Genomic DNA, 26,412 nt, shown 5'->3' on the forward strand with positions numbered 1-26,412 from the left:
GAAACAATGTTCATTTTACTTAATAATACCTCTGCATATACCTCAATACATCATCATCATCAAGCATAAATTCTCATAATTTTCTCTTATTGAAATTTAAGAAGCCAAAACTAAAATTTCTGCAAACCTCACACTCATAAATACTTTAATATATTTGACACTCTTAGGAACATTAATGTCATGTGATTTTTAAAAGAGCTTGTCTCAGGCTTTTTACAAGATTATTCACTGTCATGCAGTATTTTTCGTCCATCTGCAACAAAGTTAAAGAAAATTAACTCAGAAAGCAAAATTATTATCTGTGCATGGACAATAGATATTCTCATACACCAATGATTTTCTTAAACTTTTCTTCACAGTAATTCATCCTCAATATATAAGTTTTTTTTTTCTCTAAATATACTCTGAAATAAGAATGTTAATCAATAACATAACAACGATTCAAGAATTTTGAAGCCCTGATAAAATTATTTATGTTAAAATATATCATAATTTTGAAAGGTCTAAAATAAATTTAAAAACAGATGTTTTTTTCTAATAAAATAATTTATTGTAAAAATTAATAATCAATTATAATAATTTAATTAATTTTTATTAATTTAACTATAATTTTACAATTAATTCAATAGAAATATATCAGTACTTGAGGCTTTTTTTTTTATATATACTTTATTTGCTTTGACGACCTGAAATCGACAATGACTTACTATCCTCTTATCTAAAGGAATTTAACCACATAAGATGTTTCTTCAAGTTAAACTTATTGAAGATTGACCTTAAGAAATTATGACCAAAAAATTTATATACTGTTGGAAGTCTCACATAGACTAGAGATAAGGTCAATTCACAATATATAAGTGAGTGCAATCCTTACCTTGCAAGTCGATTTTGTGGGGTTGAGTTAGATCTAAAAACTCCCTTCTAACATATACTATTGATTTTATTTTATGAGTTGTTTTAATAAATTCATTATAATAGTTTAAAGTGTGTCGTAATTCTTCGAATTTATTTACGCTGATAGACTGTGGAGATTGTCTACTTTTAAAGTATTACTTGTCTATATAAAAGATTTAATACTCAACTTTATCATTTTTATTTGACATGACACTTTCAACTCATACTTGATACAACTTTTTTCACAGGTATTTTCAATATTGTTCAATTTTTTATTGGGATATACTAGGATGATTAACTACCTTTAAAATATGAGTTATCCATATTAGAAACCTAACATCATATTCAACATATAAAATCTCTAAGGTTTAAGGTTCATGACCCTTGTTTTTCTTATATCACTTAACTTGATTATTTATATTCAACTCATACTTAAATTCCTAACGGTAGTATATGAAATTTGTGATTACCTGAGCAACGATTGTGACTTTAAGAGTGGAAGTTCCAAAGGGCAACACACTGCTGCTAGCAAGAGAAAGATGATGATTTTGGAGCAAAGCCATGATTTTGAGCACAATGTCCTTTTGTTTGTGGCAGTGGATTCCAATGAGAACCTCTTTTTCCAACACTCTTGCTTCAACTTGAGGAAGTGGAGGAGTTGATCTATGAGACTTGGTTTGTTCTTGTTCTTCTCTTGAGCACACTTGGGAATAATATTTCTTTATCAATATTCTTGAATCTGTTCTCTTCCTCTTGTTCTGGTTTTCTAGCTCAACCACTCTCTCTTTAAGTTGTTTCATGTATATCATTGCTTCCCTTAGTACATAGGCCTTGTCTGTCTATACATTATTCATGTTTACAAGCAAAGTTATGTAAACTGTGTTTATAATTAGCAAAGACATTTCATCACATACAATAGTTTAAACATCATTTTTTTTCTTCTGTATTTATAAGATGCAAGAAATTATATATGTATAAAAAAGATAGACTGAACAAAACATTGATCAAATCAAAATTAGAAAAATAAGACATTACTTTATTGCCAAAAAAAAAGACAAAACACATTAAATGTATTTTTCATCGTTAAATTATTATAAATTTTTTTATTTTGTTCGTAAACTAAATTAATTATAAACTATTTTATCTTTGAATGAAAGTTGTGTAAAATATTATATATATATATATATATATATATATATATATATATATATATATTAATAATTGATTCCTAAGTTATCTAGATGCAGTCTGTGTAACTCTTCCTATGAAACTATGGTATATAGTAATTTGTGATCGAACTTCCTTTATTAATAAAAAATACTTCATATGTCATTTGTTATATTATAGAAATTTTTTAAATAATTTTAAATTTTAATGATAAAAAATAATTAATTACTATAGTAACTAATTTATAAATTAAAATTTATTAATAACTAAAATAGTTTTAAAAGAAAATTATAACTGATCTTAACTAAAATAGTTTATATTATGAATTAGTCTCTAAATTAATAATTAACATCCATTACCGATGTTTTGATTATCAAAAGAATTGATCTCTAATTGAAAAAAAAAAGGTCGTTAGATCGATGTTTAAACATATTTTTATACTAAAATGGATCATTATTTAAGAGTTTTGTATAATATTAAAATACATTTTACACAATTTTCATAACGTTGATGATCAAAATAATTTATAATTTAATTTAAGATAAAATAATATTTTATAATAATTTAAAAATCAAAACATATTTAACCTAGAAATTGATATACTAATTATATATTCTCAATCACTTTTCTTTTCTATTTTTCTTTTTTATCAAATAACATCAATTAAATTCATGCTCCTCTTCCATGCTCACCCTCTACTAAACCCTAAACAAGACAAAGCATAACTATATGATGTATCTAAAATAATATTTTTACTTTAGATCTAGACAATAGTCAGAAGAATCTAAAAGCTGCATGTAATTAATTGTATTTGTTGCTCTCTAGATATTGTAATGTTGCAAGATATTAGTAGGATTTGACTATATTAATTAATTTTTATTGACCTTAATTAATTTTTAAAACATTTTAGTTATATAATTTTATATATGTCAAAGACCAAATTCAAATAATAGTAACACACTTTTGACAGCATATAAGAATGATAATTAGGAGATTTAATCAATACAACTGAAACTTGAAACAGTAAAATACATATTTGAGAAACTTAATCCACAATTAATGATGAAATACGAGAGATTCAATTCTTAGAATTAAGGAATAAAAAACAAATGAACAGCGCACAAACTTTGGTGAAAGTACAAAGATATATTTTGACAACTAAATTATGATAATGTTTTCTTACAACATGAAGTGATAATTTTTAAGTAGTATTGGAATACAGAAAAATAAAAAAATAGACAAATTAAAAATCACTTAAAAAAATGGCAGATCTTAAGAAAGTTATCGAAATAAAGTTGCGAAAATATCATTTTCTTTGTTGAAAAAGGTGAAAAAGTGCATGAAGTTATTGTGGTCCGAAAAGTGCTGTAAAACTAAGCAAAACAGCTTTGTTTTTCTGCAACACTGGTCCTGCTTTCACTGCAAACAAAGCTTTTTTTTCTTTACCACTTCTCTTTCTACCATACTATGCAATGCACTTTTGTTTTGAAAGTCCAAAACTATGCTATGGAACCATGGAACATGGGTCCTCTGCACACATGCACTTTTATCATTCATAGTTCATTGTCTTTTATCAACACTACAAACCTTCTTTACAAAAATGTCATCAATACTCTTTTTAACATATATTATAAAACTTATTATTATATAATATTATGTTCTGGCACATGAAATCAAAATATTCTGTGTGTACTCCTGTAATAATATGTAGCAGTCCTTCTCAAAGGGAATAAATTTCAGTAATAATCAGACAAAGAATCTGTTTTTTTCTTTTGCTGTCTCACCATTGTCTTCCTCTTAATACAACATGTTCAGATCAAGTAACACTACATGCAATTAATCTAGAAATTTTGTTCTTGAAAATTAATTTTATGGATATACTAAATACATTTTTATATTGCAATGGGTCTATATTCGAAGAGAATTCATCGAAAAGATCCATTATCAATAATATATATGATTGTGATGAGTCTATATTCAAAGAAATATAATATCAATAACATAGGAGTCCAAAATGCATACCATTACATTCAACTACAAACTTTAAAGAGAATAAATTTATGAATTTTATCGTTATGTATTGTTTAATTCTTTTATCATTTCTATCTGATGTGAGATTTAGATGTGTAATTGGATTCTTAAAACATATGGAAACCTTGAAATGTGAGAAAACTTGTAGAAAAACAAAGAAGAAAATTTATGAACAAGATGATTGAATGGAGTAGAAAACTAACCTTCTTCAATCCAGGTATGGTGGCAGAAAGTGCTATGAACCTTTCAGTGAGTTCCTGTCTTCTTTTTCTCTCAGCCATGATGTGATCTTGAATCTCAGATGAGCTTCTATACTTCTTGGCACCTTGTTTGGGCTTTGGGGTGCTCAAGACATGGTCATTCTCTGAGCTCAAAAGTGAAGAACATAGGGCATAACTAGGGCAACCACCATGATCATTAGGTCTATTATAATAATGATGAGAAGGTTCCATGGTTGAGTTTTCAAAGGACAAGATGAAGGTGGATGAGGATGGTGCTGCTGAAGAAGAAGAAGCATTGTTGTTTGCAACATCATGAGAAATGATGGAGCTTGAGCTATTACTCTTGAGCATTTTCCCATGCCTCTCATCAAAGCTTGCATCTCCATAGCAACTACTTCCCATGGAAAAAACATTGTTACTGTTACTGTTATCATCGTTGTTATCATCGTATGAGAGCATGGTGGTGGTAGAAGAGTTGTGAAATGAGAAATCTAGTGGTTCAAGGAAAATCCCAGAGAGGACGTTATCTTGAGCAGTGGATTTGTCTTCTTCAGCCATTTCCTATGACAGAAAACACCAAACAGAAGAGTCAAAAGAAGATAAAGATAACAGAAAAAGTTGAGATTAAGATGTGGTGATGATGATCATTGATCACTGTACTGATAGAAGAAGAAGAAGAAAAAAAAGTGGGTGATTAGTACCAAAGAAGAAATCCAAGTTTCCCACGCGTCTTCCATTGAAAGAAAAGTGGAAGAACTGAGTCCAAGGTTTCAGTCTTTTAAGGTACACACGGAAGAACATGGAGACAAGGAAAAAGAGACGAACTCGTTATTCATGCGACGACAATTTCCACCGTTGGATGAAGTGTGATGATCTGTTGAAAATGTTGTCATGGGGATGCAAACCCTTGTTGCCAAAATCAACATTGTCTTCTTTCAAATTAAGGAAATCAATTATTTAGATATTGGGCTCACTTCATTCTGCATGATGCAATCATAAGCTGTGAAGACTCTTAAGATCAGCTTTCTGAGGATTCACGAATTAGATTCTTTTTTTTTCTCTCAAACACTTTAAAATGATACAAGATCAAAAGCTATTTTATTATTAAAAATTTATAAATTTAAATGTTATATCAGATATTTACTAAAATAATTTGCTTATTGAGTGTTTAAAATAATTTTTATTTGGGTTAAATATGTTTTTGGTCTCTTACCTTTCGGTGAATTTTGAAATTAGTCTATTTCGAAACTTTGGACTAATTTAGTCTTTTATCTTTCGAAATACGTGAATTTAGTCTTTTAAATCAAATCTTGTTAAGTTTATTTGACATTTCAAGCGTGTTTCATAATAGTATTTGACTTAACATTAAAGCAAAAATGTGTCTAATTCCAAAATTTACTGAAAGTTAAGGGACCAAAAACATATTTAACCATTTTTATTTTGGTTTATATGTATTATCTTCTAATGTTATCAAGATATAGACAATTTGGATATTACTTTTGTTCTTTTGTTTTGAATCCTACACTTCAAGAAAATAATTTATTAATGATAAAAAATATTAGTTTTTACCGTGATTAATTTAGATATCAATATATAAACTAAAATATATTGATAACTAAAATAGTTTCAAAAAATTATAATTGATCTCTAAATTGATAACTAAAATAATTTTTATCATGAATTGGTTTCTAAAATTGGTAACTATAACATTAGTTACCAAGTACCAAAAGAATTGATGTCTAAATTAGTTTATAATTAAAAATTGATTTTTAAATCGATCTCTGAATATAATTTTTTATCATAAAATTGATCACTGTACGATAGTTTTCTTGGTATTATTAATTTGTCTTCTTTCTCCTATCTGATCCAATTCATTGTTATTACTTGTTATTGAAAAGTGAATAAATAAGTTGATAACGAAAAAAGATCAAAGAAGAAAAAATTGTAAAGGACAAAGAATATAAATTTTCTATAAATTGTGAAATTTTAAATTACATGAATTTTCTATTTTTAGTAATAGTAAAGAGTAATAAAGAAACTTCAGAAAATGAAAACTGATGAACCACGATTTTAAAAATTAAATTACATCGAAAATATTTTAATTTTAAATTGGTCTTGAATTTGAGAAATAATCTTTTCATAATGCAAAAACGTTCTATTTTTAGTACACGAAAAGCTTCATACAACCTCTGAATGAATGAAGCTAATTGAACGTAATTTGAACTCTAATGAAGTCTCTGTCAGCTAATATAAGAAAAGAAACTAATCCACATGTTATTCTTTGCAATTTCTCAATAAACCTACATCAATTTCTAAAAATCATAAAAAATAGCACAAGAGTTCAAATTAGCAAATTATATATTCAAAATGAGACCATAGAAGTGTAGAGTTCAATTAATGTAACTATAGTTCAATGTAACTATAATCAACTCAAAATGATGTCTAAAAAAATGTTACACTCGAAACATTAAATGAATTTAAGATAAGAAAACAAAGCATTTGAAAAACAATAAAATTATAAAAATGTTAAGAAAATATATATGCTATAGGTAGACAAAAAAATAAAAAATATTTAATTTATAAGTTAGTTTATATTATATATATGTATACGAAATCATATTTTTGTGCTTTTTTAATGATTAAATTGAGAGTGTTTTATATTTCCACAAAACCAAATTGAAGATTTTATACCTATTAACTATCTAAGTGTGTTCATATTAGTTTATTAAATCGTCTTATACTTTTTTTTTGTTAATAAAAATATACAAATGCATGTTCCATTATTTTTTATTTTGCATAATTTTATTTAGGTTAAATTATGTCTTTGGTCTCCATTTTCATAGAAAAAATATTTATTTGGTCTCTATTTTCATTTATCTCAATTTGGTTCCTATTTTGAAAAATTTGATGCAATAAAGTTTTTTTCATTAATGGTGTAGTAATAGCATTAAGGAGATGTCATGTGTCAGGTTCTGAATATTTTGATCTTTTTAAAATTTTTAAAATTTATTTTATTTTATTTTATTTTTTATTTTATTTTTTTATTTATTTATTTATTTTCTGATTAAAAAAATAAAAAATTGTCATGCAGCAAGCTAACATCGTGCCACGTGACAGTGACAGTGTGATGTGACAGTGACAGTGTCACATGTCACTGGTATGCTATGTGTCATTTTCTCATTCTCAATTTAGTTCTTGTATTTTTATTTTCCCAATTTAGTCACAATTTTTGCTCATACATTGATTAGACGAGTCTATTCATACACATATTAGATAGTCTATTAATACATTAGATGACTTTATTAATTATTTGATTAAACGAGTCTTAATGCACATTAAGATCAGTCTATCCATATAATGATTAGATGGGTGGAACTAGGGATGGCAACAGGTCAATTGGGTATGGATAGTGCCTATTCACAACTCGACCCGCAACAAAAAAATTCACTCGCTACCCACCCTACTACCTGCGCGGGTATCCATTTTAAAAATACGCGGGTATTTTAAAATCCGTGGATACTCGTGGATAACTGCAAATATTTTAAAAAATATATATTTTATAAATATTTAAAATTAAAATTAAATAAAATTACAAGAAAATGTAAAATAAAATATAAATACAAATTAAATTAAATTAAATTTTAATTTTAATTTTAATTAAATTTAACTTAATAAAACAAATTTTATTTTTTTACAGGTAACGGGTACATGCAAGTATGGATAGTATGATACCTGCACCCGATCCGCTTATAAGCGAATATTAAAATATCCGTTACACACTACCCGTGGGTAATAAATACCCGCGGGTACCAACTATCCGTCATAGATTTTATCTGTGGATACTGACGGACACAGATATTCTTGTCATCCCTAGGTGTAACAATACATATTGAATAAATGTTTCCATATATATCAACCAAGACTGACTCACCCGACATTCAGTCGAGGCTGGTTGGGCCACATTGTGGTTGGGATTGACTCAACCGAATTTGAACCCAATCCGACTCAATTGAATTTCGGGTTGGGTTGCCTAGGCCATATTTCAGGCTGGGCTGACTCAACCAAATTTCGACAGGGACTGACTCAGTCAACCTTCAGTTAATGCCGTCTCAGGTCAACCCTCATACGGGACCAACTCGATTGAATTTTGACCAGTGTCAACTCAATCGACGTTTAGTCAAGGTCGGCTTAGCCTGACCCTTGTTCAGGTATGAGTCATGATGACCCTCCTTGAAGGAATACTCGAGCAAACCTTTAGTTGGGATTAACTCTGGCCAAACCTTGGGTAGGGATGACTACAATTAATTATATGCCAGAAATAACAATTTCCAGAAAAAAATAATTAACACTAACGAATAGTAGGTTCATCGAAAAGGAAAAAAGTAACCCTTACTCTAGATATACCATTTTATAATAAAATAGAAAAAAATTGTGTTGAGCATATATATATATATATATATATATATATATATATATTTATAAATTAAAAAAATGCAAAAAAATGAGCCTAAGCCTATTTCATTTAAAACTAAAACATAATATTATAACTAACAATGTTTAATAATATCTTACCCATATCTAATAAAGTACAATTTACAATTATAATATAGTTTAATAATTTTATAAAATATACAATTTTAGACTAGAATGAAGGTACAATAAATTTTAGGTCTAAATTTTTTTTCCTTTAACTTTTGGTGAAAATTGGAATTAGTCCCTTTTTCAAAACTTTAAACCAATTTAGTCCTCCATCTTTAGAAAGTAGTGGATTTAATCCTTTTAACCATATTTTGTTAAGTTTATTTGACGTTTCAAACACATTTCTCACTTAATATTGTAGTGAAAATGTGTCAAATAAGATAAACAATTTAATATTATCATGAAACGCGTTTGAAACGTGAAATCAACTTAACAAATTTTAGTTAAAGAAAAACTAAATTTACGTATCTTTGAAGTTCGAGGATTAAATTAGACCAAAGTTTTAAAAGAAAACTAATTCTAAATTTTACTGAAAATTAAGGGACTAAAAATATATTTAACTCTAAATTTTAGTTTGCAGTTAATATTAGCAAATTAAAATTTAATGGATAGACGTAACGATTAAACTAAGTGAGCACATATTTCGTTCATTAAAACAAAATTATGTTGGTCTTTCCTAGCAGATAAATAGAAGACATAACATGGTTATAAAGTGATTGGTTGTATTTCTATTTTGAATGGTTTATGATTTGGGCCTGTTAGCTTTTTGGAGTCATTTGTTGCTTTCAATGTCAGATGTGTGTGGCCTTTCTACCAAGACTTCTCCATTCAAGACAACTCACATTTTTTTAAGAATGGAAAAAAGATTAATACTTTTCATTTTTAAGAAAAAAATATTAAAATAACATTTTATTATTTTTAAAAAAATAACTTTGCATGGTTTAAATAAATCAAATACTGAACTAATTTTGAGTTTAGCAAGTAGTTAATATGATTTTCAGGATAAAAATACAAATACTAAAAATGATGTCATCAGCAAAAAATATGAATCATAAGTGTTATATATAGGCAACCATACCATATTATCATTATATAAACAAAATAATGTTTTATTTGGATTAGAAAATAGACACTGAAAGTGTGAAAAAAAAGTGAGAAGTAAAAATATTTTGAAATAAATGATATAAGTAAAAGTATACAAAAAATTAAATATTTATGTTATCATTAATATTTTTAATTATTATTTTGATTACTTATTTTATTATATAAGTTTGATAGTTTTTTTCTTCTTCTTATTGTTATAATAATTTTTTAAATTTTATTAAAAATGTTGTTAATTTTGTCTAGTTTTGTAAAAATAAGTAAATATAATATCTATAGTTAAATTAAGAATAACGAATGATATGAATAATAAATGTTATCTTCTAATTAAAAAATAACTTGGCGATAAAAGTACCAAGTGACACTAAAAAAAGAAAAAAAGTAGACCAACATGCAAATATTTAAAGTAATTAATGAGATAAAATTAAGAAAATATCCTTAGTGAAAAAGAAAAGTTTTCTTATCTTCATTATAATAAAAATCAAGAATATCAATACAAAATTTAAACATAATTAATCATGTTTAGGCCCTTAGGTGATTATATCGTAATACTTTATTAAAATTAAAATATAATTCTAGTTTCTATAATTTAGTGTATTTCTATTTTTAATTTTGAAGAAAATAATTAATAACATTTTCAATATTTTGTTTTTGTTCATGTTACCAAGAAGATATAAAAACCTAAGTCTTGAAAACATTATATTTGTTAAGTAGACCATCATTCAAAATACTACTAAAAATTCTCTTATTACATAGGAATTTTCTTGCGAATTCTTATTATAAAATCCTAAATTTTGAAATCATTATATTTGTTAAAGACCGTCATTCAAGACACTACTTAAAATTCTCATATATTACATGGAAATTTTCTTGCAAATTTGTTAAAAAAATTGCAAGAAAAGACTTTTTCCTGTTAATTTTTCTAAGAATTTTAATTTGCAAGTAATTCCTTCGTGAGTAATTATTTTCTACAAAATTATAAAATTCGCAAGTATTTCCTACAAAACTTGTTGCAAAAAGTGTTTTATACAAAATATTTTACAAAAAAATTGATAGCAATTTCCTACAAATTGTTTTTCATAACAAAATTTATAAGTATTTCCTACAAAAAAAATTCAAAACAAAATTGGCAGAAGTTTTTTTAGTAGTGAGATTTAATGATTAAATAGGCAAATGAATTGAAAATAATAACGATAATAAGATATTATAGAAAATAATATTAGATAAATATAATTACTAATACTAAAGATTAAAAAAATATAAGTTTTTATATTTAAAATACACCAAAAATATCATAATATTATGTCTAAGTTTCAATTTTACAAGATGATGTTATTTAACAATAACAACTTTAGATTTGAAAAAAAAGTTAAATATGATTTGATCTTTAACTTTCAATAAAAATTAGAATTAGTCTCTCTTCAAAAAATTTGTGCAATTTAGTCCTCCAATTTCAAAAATGTGTGAATTTAGTCATTTTAACCAAATTTTGTGAAGTTTATTTGACGTTTCAATTGCATTTCATGATAGCATTTGAGTTGTTTATACCGTTTGACACATTTCCACTTCAATGTAGCTGAGAAACATGTTTGAAACTTTAAATAAACTTAACAAAATTTGGTTAAAATGACTAAATTCGTAATTCAAAGGACTTCATGCATTTCTAAAGTTGAAAAACTAAATTGGGTCAAAGTTTCGAAGAAGGACTAATTCAAATTTTTAGTGAAAGTTAAGGGACTAAAGACATATCTAACAAAAAAAAATACATATCTACTTAAAAACTAAGAAAACAAACTACTAGGGATATTACCCAAACATCCATGTCTGAAATGCTTACATGTGTCCTTTTGTTTGTTTGTTTTTTTATCTTTTTGGTCTCCTAAAGTTGGTGTTTGGGAAATTACGCACTGAACCCTTTGTTTTGGTTTGTAATTTTTTTTCCAGAATAAAGCCAATGGGTTTTTCCCGTTATTTGTGTGCTTTCCCGCTTTTCCAACCCTTTAATTTCAATTTTGATTTACGTATTGGATGACAGGGAACCATCCTTCAACCTTTCTCCTTCTTGTATTCATCTTTTCCATTTTCTCTACTGGTTTGTTTTATGATCTTTTTCCCATTATCAACATATTCCCCTCTTTCAATCTTATTCTTTTCATTTATTCAATCTCACTATCTTCTTTCTTGCCACCCTTGCCCTAGGGTTTTTAATCTTGTTTTCCTTTCCATTTTCTTATGCACCCTATGTTGAAAGGTTGAAGGCTAACATGAAAGCATCGTCGAACATGGAAAGCAGAGGGCAATCGAAGATGATTTTGACGATTGAAGGTTGCACTAATGTAAAATAGGCTTTTTATACCGGTTAAAAAAGATTTTTTATACCAGTTCTAGCATCGATATAGATACAGACAATATAGAAGGTTCGATCTTGTCATAGCAAACGACGAACGCGATAAGACTTCAACGACAACAGACGAATTAGATGAGATCCCAATGTGGCGAGTAAATGGAGAAGGAACAAAAGAAGGAGAGCACCAAGTTTGGAGGAGCAAAAGGAGTGTGAAGTGCGAAACGTGAGTCGGAAGCGCAAAGTGTCAGAGAAAATATTCTATACTGTTATAATGTAGAACAGTCCAAAAATGTTACTACTGTTTATGCTTGTTCTAGCTTCTAACATGTATAATAATTCTTCTCCAATGTCAAAAAAATGCTAGTAGATCACTATCTATTCCCCTTATAGATTCAACATGTATAAAAGAACTTATATCATTTATAAGATTGCACTTACTTCTTTTTAGACATGTCAAAGTGAGTCAACCCGACTCACACGGGTTGGCTCACCACGAGCCGGGTTGAAAATGAGTGAACCCAATCCAGCTCACTTTATGGTGAGCTAGAAATTTTGTAACCCGGCTCAACCCACTACGGGTTGGTGGGTTAAGTGGGTTGGCTCACCAACCCACCTAAAAAAAATTATTTATTTATTTATTTATTAGTATTCAAATATAGAAAAAGAAGTTCTTTTTCCATATCTGATAAGATTTAAACTGATATAATATATAGGTATAAAAAGCAAATTTTGTACTAGTGTTGGAAGGTTCAACCTTTGATCGGACAATGATTTCTTCATCGAAGGCCTTATTATTCTTCATCATCAAAGGTTCTTCCTCTACATCTTCTTAATCAAATTAGGTTTTCTTGATTTGGTTTTCGTCTTGATTTAGTTTTTGTCTTTTCCGTTCGTAAAGAAGTTTTTTTTTTTTTTTTTTTATGTGTGTAATAATAACATCCAAATTAATTCTTCTTCTTCTGCTTTGTTCCAAAATATACCCATCCTTGCCATTCTTAGTTTTTGGCTTAACTCTTCATTTAGATTCTATGTATTTTTAGTTTTTGGATTGAGTTTCTTCTTTGTTTTGCTAGGTACCCATCTTGCCATTCTTAGTTTTTGAATGGGTTGAGTTTCTTCTGGGTGTGTGAAGGTAAGTATCAAAGGTTATATGGTTGGTTTTTTATTTTTTATTTTCTATTTGTAATGTCACTATCGGGTCAACTTGGTATAGTTTTACTTATTAAATCATCATGTATTTTATGTTTTTATTTTAAACTTAGGGTTTGCTGTATTTCGTTCCGGAAAGATTTGGTTTGTGCTTGGTATGGATTTTGTGGACGAAAGTTTGAAACTTGTATGCTAGTTGCAGCTGATGTGGCAAAGTGCCATATTGTAATAGGAGTTTGTGACGATCTTATGCTAAAAAAAATTCCAAAGTTACTTTTTACATTTTTTATGTTTATTTGGTTCTTATTTCTTGTTAGTGCTTTTCTATTTTTTGAATTGTGGTCTTTTGATATGTATTTCATAGTCTAGATTTTGTTAAAGTTGTCATTAAGCTTGGTAATACTCCAATTTCTTGGAAAACTCATAAATAACAAACAGTTTCTGCCTTTTTAACTGAAGTTGAGTATCGATCAATGACTAAAACAACTCAAGAATTAATATGGATTAAAGATATTTTCTCCTCTCTCAATATTGAATACTCTCTGTTTCACCTCTATTGTGAAAATCAAATAACACTCCACATTGCAAAAAACCCTATTTTCCATGAACGGATATGTAAGTTAACCGTCACTTTTTACTAGATAAGATAATCCAAAATCTTTTCCTTTTCCCTCCTATATTCGGATGACTACTCAACTAGCTAATCCAAAAAGTTATATATATATATATATATATATATATATATATATATATATATATATATATATATATATATATATATATTTTTTTTTTTTCTTCATGGAATAAGGAAGAAAATTTCAGCATGTCTTTCCTATACTACAAATTTATTTAATAAAGAACATACCAAACCATTTAATCGAAACTTATCTTTTGCTCTGCCAAAACTTTCCACTTGTGTGCCACCTGAGAAAGGATCGTGGTAGCAGCCCCATCTGGTTTGAGAGCATTTGTGGCAGCTTCTTTCAACTCCTTCACTCTCTTCCTCATTTCTCTTCCTTCTTCTTCTTCCATCAAACACTTTATCATCTCAACAATTTCCACCCTTTCCACCAACCCATCTTCACTCACTCTTGCCCTCACTCCCACTTTCAAACCCTCACTCATCACAACCGCATTCATTCTCTGCTCTGCAAACAGTGGCCACGTGATGAGTGGCACACCATGCACCACACTCTCCAGCGTCGAATTCCACCCACAGTGACTCAAAAACCCACCAACTGAACCATGCCCTAGGATCTCAATCTGGGGTGCCCATGAAGGAACAACCATACCTTGTTCTTTGGTCCTCTCCAAGAACCCACTTGGCAAGAACTCCAATGGGTCCGCATCTTTTTCTCCACCAAGATAACCAGCATTGGCCTCATGACTTGGTGCTCTCACAACCCACAAAAACTTGTGCTTGCTCAACTCCAAACCATGTGCCAGCTCATTCATTTGCTCTTGCGACAGTGTTCCACCACTCCCAAAACAAACATACAGAACCGAACCATCTTGTTGTTTGTCCAACCATGTCAGACACTCCAACCCAGTTGTCGAATCAGCTGTAGCTGTCCCAGTTTGAACAATTGGTCCAACAGGATACAGAGGAGGGTAACCCCTTTCCTCATCTTTGAATGCTCTGATTGGACCTGTTTCCAGAAAAAAAAATCAGAAATAGTTTGCAATTGACCCTTTTAGTAAATTGAATCAGAAGAGAATAAATTTGCATTTACCTGTCTCCAATTCCAGGAAGCTGTTGATGAAGATTCCATCAACAAAACGGTAGGATTCGTAGCGTTTAAGAGACATTTTGTAGAACTCACTCTTTCGATCCTGTGCTTGAGCATAGAGATCCCTGCCATGAAAGGGCACGCACCCTGGTACTGTGATGGGGTGAGGCAGATCTCTGTACTCGCAGAACGTTTCTCTGTCGAGCGTGGGCAAGTAGAAGTGCGTGCAGAGAGTGGTTGCGGCGGAGGGGAAGTAAACGTAGGACAACATGTTGAACTCTTGAGCAAAATGAAGCGCCTCATGTGCGAAGGTGTCAACCACCATGGCCACGTGGGGGGTGTTGGAGGTGATGGAGCTGAGCGTGTGGTGGATGGAGGGCATGGAGAGAGTCATGGCGTGCTGGATCTGCAGCACCACCGGAACCCCCTGAGGAAGGTGACGGAGGCTCACCGGCGGAAGAAAAATGGTGGAGATTCTTGGTGGAAGGGTTTGGAGAATGGGTTTTGCAGCATCTGGGAGAGAGCCTAGTATTGGAATGATGCATGTGAGGTGAATGTGAGGGTGAAGGTTCACCAGAAGCTTTGAGAAGTTGATAATGGGGACGAAATGGCTGAACCCTGCACTGGGAATCACTGCTATGTGCGTTGCTTTTGCCATGCACGCAGATCAGAAGATTATACCAAGAATTGAAGATATATACGATTAAGAAAAAAAATTGCATCACCTTGTTTTTTTTTTTTTTTTTACAACCAAACAACATGATAAATAAATTAATATCTGTTTTACAGCTATAGAATTGAGTGGTTTTTACTTATTAGTTTGTTTCCTTTTGTTTTTGGTGTCACATGGAGAATATAGAAAACCTCATATACGACAATGGTTACTACCAAGAAGTTTATATCATCATTGTTGTTTCCTTTTTGTTTTTTTACATCATGCACGTCCCAAATAACCCGACATGTCGGGTCTATCTTATTTGATAGATCCATTTTTATATATGATATGCTATGCTCCTATCATTGTCCTTATTGCACACAAAAAATTTTCGACACAATATTACTTGGCTAAATATTACTTTATAGGTACTTTATAGTATTGAATTCATTCTTACTTGTGTCGAAAATTTTATAGTATAGAAAATTTTATATTAATAAAGTAATACTATAGTTACTTGGCTAGATAAAATTTTATTGAAGTCATTTACTTTATAGTATTGTTGAAAATTTAATTTATTTGAATTTATAAAAATACATTACAAAAGGTCATTAAATAATAATTAAATTTAGAGTCTAAAAATAATTAGTCGCTAAAATAATTAATTTAGATACAAATTTATATATTAAAAAATATTTGTATCTAAAGTAGTCTCTATTATAAATAAAAAATTATAATTGAATTGTGACTTAAAAAGTAAATTGGTCTCTAACATTAACTACTAAGGTTTTAGTTATCAAAGAATTAATATATGAAATAATCTCCAATTAAAAGACAATTAAGCAAGGTCTCTTTCTAGTTATATTACATTTTTCATTTCTTTTTCAAAATCAATAGAGTTAGATTTAGACTAAAAATATTGTAAAATTGGGCTAAACTGAATTGACGTGATTAAGTGGTAAAAATGGCATTGAGCCACATAAAGCAAATCTTCATGAGTAGAAAACTTCAAACACCAAACTTGCAGTTGAGTCATGGATACTCCTTTCCAGAGAAGTTACTTCAGGAGTTGAGCATCATGAGCATGGTTGGGCTGCAAAGCAGACTCACATATGGAAGGAAAACATATGTTATTGAGCCACAAAAGTGTAACTGAGCACCACCCTGGACAGTTTATAAAAATAAAGTTGCAACTCTATTTTGAGAGAGCCTTTTGGTATAGCTTTTTAGATGAAATCTTAGAGAGAGAATTAGGTTAATCCATGAACTTTGTAAAGATCCTTCTATATATTTATCGTATATCTTTTTGAGAGCGTAAGAGAGCTATGACTACCCAAGTTATATGTATTCTTTACAACCACCATGAGGAGCTAATCTCTCTTATATTGAGGTTTAATGTAACCCTTTGAACTCTCTTGTACTCGTATTATTTTATTTATCTAAGTATGCTTTTATTTACATGTTTATGAATTAGTTTGTACATGTTGTTGGATGAATTGATCACCAATCTTATTTCACTGGCTTGGGATAGAGTGGGCATTGGTTAAGTTGTGGTCCAACTAATTTTCTTCCTACTTTTAGATTCTAGGAATATATCTAAGGCTTTAATTGCTTATAGAGTCCTGAACTTAAAGTAAGTGATTCGTTCAAACAATCACTAAAAAATCATACTGGAGTTTGATGATCTTAGGCTCTAGATGCTAGGAATCAATCTGGAATTACACTTAAGAGCACTCTCAGGATATGAATAATTACATGTAGAGGAATCAAAACTGAATTAGTACAAGAGAGAGATAAGTGGTGAAATGTAATCTCAACACATCTTTATCATATTGAAATCAAATATTTTATTTAAAATCTGTTACAATACATTTTTATACAACTCAAACATTGTTTTATTCATATCAAAGACGTTCTAAACATTGTGTATTCTTTCAAATCCATTTAGATACAACACTTGTACTATATAATTACCTAGTATATTTGCTAGGAAATTGATTTCATTATAGTATCAAAAATGGGTGGATCTAAATGTTCATGACCCTTGATTAGTGTTGTTGAGTTGAGGTTTGGTAGTAGAGTAAACCCATTCTAGTGGATCTTCTGAAAGCAGTAAGAAGTTTGATCGAAAGAAAAACGCACCATATAGGAGAACAAATATTTTTAGAAATACAAACAACCCACTAAAAGTTAGGCAAAAAAGTGATCTAGAGCGTGAGAAATTGGAAAAGTGAAAAGAAATACTGAGAAACCAAAGAGGAAAAAAGGAAAACAATTTCCAATTGGAAGCCCCACTATATGAAAAGGGAAATTAAGCATCCAAAATTTTTCTTGGGACTGAGAGATGAAGATTCAAAGAGAGTTAGAATAATTCTAAGGTATTCGAGTACAACGATAATGAATGTACAAAAAATAAGAAAAGAGAGAAAGTGGAACTGAAGTGGAAAATTAGAATATGTGAAAATTTATTGCAATTTATTACAGAAAAACATTGACACATATAGGGGTTTGAGAAAGTACACGTATTTCTTACTAGAGATTATCATAACTTATGTTGATAAATCGTTAAAATTAATATTTTTTGTAGCGAACTCTTCCGTAACTATAACAAAAAATACAAATCATTCCTTAAAATACTATTTGAATATTTACAAAATAATGAAAATTCTTCCTTTGTGTACCTACGACTCAAGCACATGCAAAGTTATCAATACAACATACAGAAGAAAAAGTGAAATATTAATAAGAATAAAACAAATTTACAATTGAAAAAAAAAAATATAACATGATTGTATTTTTGATGAATATTGAACACTTCTTTTTGTCAACAAGAAAAGAAAATATAATGTGTAATGTACTCTAAGAATTTTTTTTTTTAGAAAATCAGTAAGTTCTGTATAAAATTATTGAAAAGTGTTCTTAAAAAACTCGAAAGGTTTTTTAAAGCAGTTTGAAATTGCTTATTGATATTAAAAATTATGTTTAAATATAATCAATTATTAATATTTTTATGGTAATTTAGAAATTATTTTTAATAATTATAGAAACTATTTTTAATAATTATAACAGATTATCATTAATCACAACCGATTATTAATTTGAAAAAAAATGCAGTTCTTTAAATTGCTTTAGATAATTAATTAATTGTGAATTTTATGAATATCATATTTTAATAGGATAACTGATTATATAATGAATTATAAACTTGATCGATTATTATATTAAAAAAAATATATATCAATTAGCAAACGAACTCATAATTTTCTTAAGATTAATTGATATTTTATATTTCATCATACCAAGATAATTAATAATGGAGAAAGAATTCATGAATATGAAATATGAATCATCAAAGCAAAACTATCGGTGTCATTCATTACAAAGCAAAACTAAACATAAGAAGTAACAAAGCAAAGATCCAAAAGCATTCAGCAAAACCTGTTTTCGCAGGCCAAACTTTTTCACATGAATGCTAACTGAGAAAGGGTTTTGGTAGAAGATCCATCTTCTTTGATAGCATTAGCAGCATCTTCTTTCAACTCCTTCATTCTCTTCCTCATTTCTCTTCCTTCTTCTTCTTCCATCAAACACTTTATCATCTCAACAACTTCCACCCTTTCCACCAACCCATTTTCACTCACTCTTCGCCTCACTCCCACTTTCAAACCCTCACTCATCAAAACCGCATTCATTCTCTGCTCTGCAAACAGTGGCCACGTGATGAGTGGCACACCATGCACCACACTCTCCAGCGTTGAATTCCACCCACAGTGACTCAAAAACCCACCAACTGAACCATGCCCTAGGATTTCACTCTGGGGTACCCATGAAGGAACAACCATACCTTGTTCTTTTGTCCTCTCCAAGAACCCACTTGGCAAGAACTCCAATGGCTCTGCATCTCTTTCTCCAACAAGATAACCAGCATTTACGACATCATTCGGTGCTCTCACAGCCCATAAGAACTTGTGCTTACTCAACTCCAAACCATATGCCAGCTCTTTCATTTGCTCTTGCGACAGTGTTCCACCACTCCCAAAACAAACATACAGAACCGAACCATCTTGTTGTTTGTCCAACCATGTCAGACACTCCAACCCAGTTGTCGAAGCAGCTGTCACTACCAGAATATATTGAGTTAGAGTCCAAATATTACCGTCGGCTTATTTTTGGAAGCTATTAGAGTCCATAAAAATGACCCAGAACGGACACAAAATAGACAAAATAAGATATCAGGCTTAGCGTTGGTTAGTTCACGCAAAATTTTTACATTAGCATCCGCTTAGGGACGCTAATTGATCAACATGAACAAAAAATTAAATAAAAAATGATATCATTTTCTTAGCAAGGGTGATGGGACACTATTTTATCTTGCATAAGTGTCGGCTAAATGACGCTTCTATTTGATTTTTAAAATAATAATAAAAGAATTAAATTAGTCTAATATTAGCGTGGTACTGGGGAAGGTACAGATATTAAAAAAATGGATAATGATATTCTAACAAAATTTTTTGACAAGGTTTTGACACAGCTTACGTGGCAGCAGTTTTTTTAATTTTTAATAACTGAAAATCTTTGTTCGCACGTGCAGTTGAGAGGGAAAGAAAAATGAGATTAAATGTCCTTTAGAGAGAGAAAGAGAAGAGAAAAAAGGGAGGAGGTTCGTTCCGCAATGAGAAGTGAAGAGAGAGAAGGTGGAAATACCAACTTGCGGCCGGAGTTAGAAAGTGAAGAGATAAAAGGGGGAAAGTGAGGCCTGGGTGGGGCGGCCGAAGTTAGAAAGTGAAGAGATAAAAGGGGGAAAGTGAGGCCTGGGTGGTTTCGAACTGAGAAAGTCAAGACAGAGAAGGGGGAAAGTGAGATTCCGGCAACCATTTGGGTTGGTGGTGGTGGTGGGTCGTTATCAGGCAATGCGAGAGTGAGAAGAAGTGGTCGACGACAAGGAATTCGTCAGCCCAAGCGTACAATCGACCCTTTGGCAATTGTATGTCAGGTTACAACAGCAGGTTGAAATGTTTTTTAGTTATTGCAGTGCAAATAGGAAAAGGTAGCACTAGTCCCCCACATAGTACTGATTTAGTCCCCAGTTAATGTATGCAGCATATGTGTGACAGAATTCAATATTGTAGACGTATTTAACAACTTTTAATTCATTGTACAATACTGATTAATTTCAACTTCACTCCACAAGTAGTTACACCTAACTCCCCACTTACCATCAGAGGTTTGAATGTTGCATGTACTAAGTCTACATCCAAACAAATTACTTCATTTGGAATGGATAATACACGGGAAAATTTGTTGGGAAAAATGAAACACAAATCATGTGTTTACACATTTTAGTAATTGTGTTAACGTTTTCTGCAGTTTTGTTAAAAAGGTTTGCCATTACTCCCCACATATGTATGCATAAGTGCCCATATATGCGTGAAATGTTTTTTAGCGGTTTATGTAGTTGACAATGCACAAAATTAAACGAATGCAATGTTAATTACTGTACTGGACTTGGTGATTGACTTCATTGTTCACTTACATGATGGCCATTGGTCGACTCAGGCGATTAAAGAATAATTTTGATTCAACGTGGAAGCACTATTGAAATAGTCGAACTGTACTCCCTACATACGGGTGAGTAACTCCCCTTTTTAGTTCGATGATGACAAATATTTATTTTCTTAAAGCATGAAATATGAATGAGGTATTTAAATAAAATTATTTGAAAATGGCTAACGCTTGAGTCACGCCAAGGAATTTATTTGTAAACGAATGAAATAGGAATAAGGCTTGACGACATTTTACTTAGGTTTTTTTCTATGTCCTGCACCTTTGTTGAGAAAACTTTGCTTCAACTCCCCACGTACTACTTCCTTACTCCCCACATCGGCCTCAGTTGTTTATGCAGTTGTTTGGCCATATTAAATCCACCTAATTCCGATCATTCAATTTAAATTGGGCAATTAGACGTCGTGATTTATCAACTACATGGTCAACGGTTCGAAGAGGCTACTTAAGAATAGTTTTTCTTCCATATTGTAGCAGTGTTGCAAAAGTTAAACTCTACTCCCCACTTACGTACGCATAACTCCCCGCTTTTGAATGCAGTATATGTTTGGGGTTCTGTGAGGGTCCAGTCACATTAAATTAAATTATTTGAAAATGACTAACGCTTGAGTCACGCCAAGGAATTTATTTGTTTACGAATGAAATAGGAATAAGGCTTGACGACATTTTACTTAGGTTTTTTTCTATGTCCTGCACCTTTGTTGAGAAAACTTTGCTTCAACTCCCCACGTACTCCTTCCTTACTCCCCACATCGGCCTCAGCTGTTTATGCAGTTGTGTGGCCATATTAAATCCACCTAATTCCGATCATTCAATTTAAATTGGGCAATTAGACGTCGTGATCTATCAACTACATGGTCAACGGTTCGAAGAGGCTACTTAAGAATAGTTTTTCTTCCATATTGTAGCAGTGTTGCAAAAGTTAAACTCTACTCCCCACTTACGTATGCATAACTCCCCGCTTTTGAATGAAGTTTATCTTTGAAAAGAACACCAAACAACCACATACACATCCTCTGCGTAATACGACCGAAAAACGTTACCTTTGGCTTAAACAAATTAAATGGGCTCCGCCAAAGGGTCGATTGTACGCTTGGGCTGACGAATTCCTTATCGTCGACCACTTCTTCTCACTCTCGCATTGCCAGATAACGACCCACCACCACCACCAACCCAAATGGTTGTCGGAATCTCACTTTCCCCCTTCTCTGTCTTGACTTTCTGAGTTCGAAACCACCCAGGCCTCACTTTCCCCCTTTTATCTCTTCACTTTCTAACTCCGGTCGCAAGTTGGTATTTCCACCTTCTCTCTCTTCACTTCTCACTGTGGAACGAACCTCTCCCCTTTTTTCTCTTCTCTTTCTCTCTCTAAAGGACATTTAATCTCATTTTTCTTTCCCTCTCAGCTGCACGTGCGAACAAAGATTTTCAGTTATTAAAAATTAAAAAAACTGCTGCCACGTAAGCTATGTCAAAACCTTGTCAAAAATTTTTGTTGGAATATCATTATCCTAAAAAAATATAACAAAATTTTGTTTGTCCGCTAACCGACGCAATATGAAGAGAAATAAATAAAAAATTAAAGTAATGTGAGACAGAACAAAAAATAGTATTAATTTTATAAATATAGAGGTCGGTTAGCCGACACAATATAATATTAAAAAAGAAAAAAATATTTATTTCATTGTGAGATGGATTGCCCTAATTCTAAAAGCTATTATTTTATATCGTATGTGTCGGATGGCCGACGCCAAGAGAAAGAAGTAGCTGACAATTTCACTTTCCCAATTTCATTTTCAACTTCCCTCTTCATTTTCATTTTCAAGTTCATCTCTCGCGCTTAACTCTTCCTCTCTCTCAATTTTCATTTGTTGCCATCTAATCCCTCTCCACAAAGTATCATTGACCAATTCGCAAACCGATAGAGTTGCCTTTCTTCTTCAATTTGCTCTCAGCCCAAATACTCACTTTTGCCCTAAAGACGTGGAGCTTGAGATATCAAAGTCAAAGTGAAGGCGTTGTTTTTGAAGATGTGGTGGGTTCGGCGCTGAAGACGCGATGGAGCTATCGAGTTTTCGCCCTGAAGACGTGGTGGGTTCGTGTTCGTGGCTTCGATGTTGGAGGTGGTGGCTGGTGGACACCGAAAGAGTGTTGGTGGCTTCGAAGTTTTCTCACGTTCATAGTGAAATGAGCTAGTGAGTTTCAATAACTCATATTTGATTAGGTTTATCAATTGAAGAAATTGGTTTTTCCAACTGATTAAGCCCCCATTGAATGCCCTGTTTTGCAGATGTTTTGATCTTCCCAAGTGAAGGCGTGGTGGTGGGAGACCAACTGAAAAAACAAGGTCGTTATAGTGTTGGAGCGGTGGCACTGCAATGTTGGAGCGGTGGTTGTGGTGTAAACAACAAGAGTGAAGAAGTTGGTCCCTTTTTCTGGCATTCTAGTGGTCTATGAAACAACTTGGTAACTCCACAAACTCCTAATATATTTGCATAGGTTTATTGATGATATGTGGGTTTATTGATTGATGTTTATGCATATGTGAATGGTTGCATTTTAAGGGTTGGTTTTTTTGTTGTTGTATGTTATGTTGAAGAACCGTATGTTGTGTTTGGGATTTAATCTGAAACTAATTTCAGTTGTTAAATTACTTGATTTCTCTTGGCATAGGTTTCTGCAGTGTTGGAATGGTGGTCCTGCAATGTTGGAGTGGTGTTTTTGGTGTAGACCACAAGGGTGAGGAAGTTGGTCCCTTTTGGCATCATTACAGTGGTCTGTGAAATAACTTGGTAACTTCCTAACCCCTGATATATATTTGCATAGGTTTATTGATTATTGATTGATGTAAATGTATGTGGGAATGGTGGCATGCTTTTAAGGGCTGGGTTTATTGTTGGATTTCTTGATTTCTCTTGGCATCAAGAATTTCAAATTGTATGGTTAAGTGAAGGCAGGTGTTTTGTTAACAAACATTATTAAAAAATCATTAGTTTTGATTAATCAAATCTAATCTTATTTGATCTGATACTCTGAGTGAACAAAAAAAATGTTAACAAGTTGTGAATAAAATTGAAAACAAAACACTGCAGTTAGGACTTAGACTCTTTTAGGACTCCAAGAATAGGCCTCTAGTATATTGGTTTCCCCTAAAAAGGTGAAGGATAAGAAATACCACACACCAAAACTTTATAACCTTCCTAGCCTTCAAAATGTGATTCTAAAATGTCAGAACCACACACGGTTGTATTTTTCCGAAATCTTGAGTTTCATTATTAAGCCATGCATAGATTTTGGTACTTAAAATCTTTCATTCATAGAATATATAGGCATGCATGTCTTATTTGTTAATAATGTACAACCCATAATCCTCTATCTTTTCTGGGAGGAAATTGAATGGGAAAGCATGAATCAAAGTTTTAGAAAATGGTTGCCATTGCAGTTTTGTTGTGAATCTTATATAATGATCCTTTGGGTAGTTTAGATTTGTAGATATATGAATTTGAATATAAAGTATAAGTGTTTGTATAAGATGAAACAGGAGCATTTAAAAGATAGAATATGTTTTGGATGAATAATGGTATGAAGAATAGACATCGATCACGTGCCAACCATATGTGTTTAGTGTCGGCTAGCCCACACTCCCTTAGAATATCTTTTATATTTTGCGTCGGTCAGCCCACACTTCGTCCGAATATTTTAAAATAATATTTGCTCTTAACGTTCTCTAACCCACGCTATTATTAATGTTTTATTATATTTTTTTATTGTTTTGCGTTGGCTAACCCACGCTAATGCTATTCATTTATGTCAGCTGGACGACGCTATTGCAGACTCAAATTAGTGTCCGTTGGCCGACACATCTTGAATTAGCTTCGGTGGTTTTTTCGTGGTTCTCTATCCGACACTGAACCGACAATACATTTGAATTTGTGTCGGCTTTAGCTCCTTAGTGTCCGTTTTTGGCCGACGCTAATCCCTTATTTTCTTGTAGTGTGTGGCTGTCCCAGTTTGAACAATTGGTCCAACAGGATACAAAGGAGGGTAACCCCTTTCCTCATCTTCGAATGCTCTGATTGGACCTGTTTCCATTTCCAGGAAGCTATTAACAAGGACTCCATCAACAAGAGGGATACATTTAACACGTTGTAGAAAGAGTTTGTATGGGAGAGCACTCCGATCTTGTGCTACGGAACATAGATCCCGACCATGAAATGGAACACAACCTGGTACTTGGACAGGCTGTGGCAGATCTTTGTACTCACATGATGTTTCCTCGTCCAACTTTACCATGTAGAGGTAGGTGGAGAGTGTGGTGACTGAGCAAGGGAAGTAAATGTAGCACAACATGTTGAACTCCCGAGCGAAACCTATTGCTTCAGCGGCGAAAGAATCAATGTGTTGGAAGTTATGGACTTTAGAGTGTGACGAATGGATTGCATGGAGCGAGTGATTGCGAGATGAATTTGGGGTTCTAGTGGAGTCCCTTGTGGCTGGTCGTTGTGGTTAACTGGTGGAAGAAAAATGGGGTTGATGTTTGGAGGAAGAGTTTGAAGAATGGCCTTTGAGGCATTTGGGAGAGAGCCAAGTGAGGGAACGATGAAGGTGACATGAAAATGGGGATGAAGCTGAACAAGTAGTTTGGAGAAATTGAGAATGGGAGCTAAATGGGAGAAACCTAGACCAGGAATAACTGCAATGTGTATTGTTTTGTCCATGGAGATCTTTGGTTTTGTTTGTAGCTTGTGATGAGAATGAAAAGGAAGAAGCTTTCTGTTAGGTATTTTAGTCCTTAATTGATGGCTAAAGTAGCCCCTGAGAAAAGATAGGAGAGAGAAACAGATATTTGATTTTCAGCCTGCCTTTTCTTCATTCCTTCCAAAGGCTATATATAACCATATAAAACTAAAATTAGTTACAATCAGAGGGTCCTCCTCATTTGTAGGAAAAGGAATCTACCAAACAGAAAATAATAACTAAATTATTCTATGCAAAGAAATGTTGTGACAGAGCACTTCTAGAAGCAAGCTGACGTAGTGAATTTTTATGGGATGTAGTCTTTCAGATAGGCTGGTG

General features: G+C 31.6%; 1 protein-coding gene and 1 pseudogene across 1 annotated transcript; both read right to left on the reverse strand.

Annotated features, from left to right (window-relative positions):
• Positions 1-14: 14 nt before the first annotated feature.
• Positions 15-5,116, reverse strand: LOC114167518 (transcription factor bHLH18-like). Its single transcript, XM_028052619.1, has 4 exons — positions 5,015-5,116; positions 4,296-4,874; positions 1,365-1,733; positions 15-253 (listed from the first exon to the last, which is right to left on the reverse strand). Exons 1-4 carry the CDS (start codon positions 5,048-5,050, stop codon positions 179-181), a joined length of 1,059 nt encoding a protein of 352 aa, XP_027908420.1. The 5' UTR covers positions 5,051-5,116; the 3' UTR covers positions 15-178.
• Positions 5,117-14,179: 9,063 nt separating this feature from the next.
• Positions 14,180-26,054, reverse strand: LOC114167201 (annotated as a pseudogene).
• Positions 26,055-26,412: the final 358 nt, after the last annotated feature.

Source organism: Vigna unguiculata, chromosome 10, assembly GCF_004118075.2.
Source record: "Vigna unguiculata cultivar IT97K-499-35 chromosome 10, ASM411807v1, whole genome shotgun sequence".
NCBI lineage: Eukaryota > Viridiplantae > Streptophyta > Magnoliopsida > Fabales > Fabaceae > Vigna > Vigna unguiculata.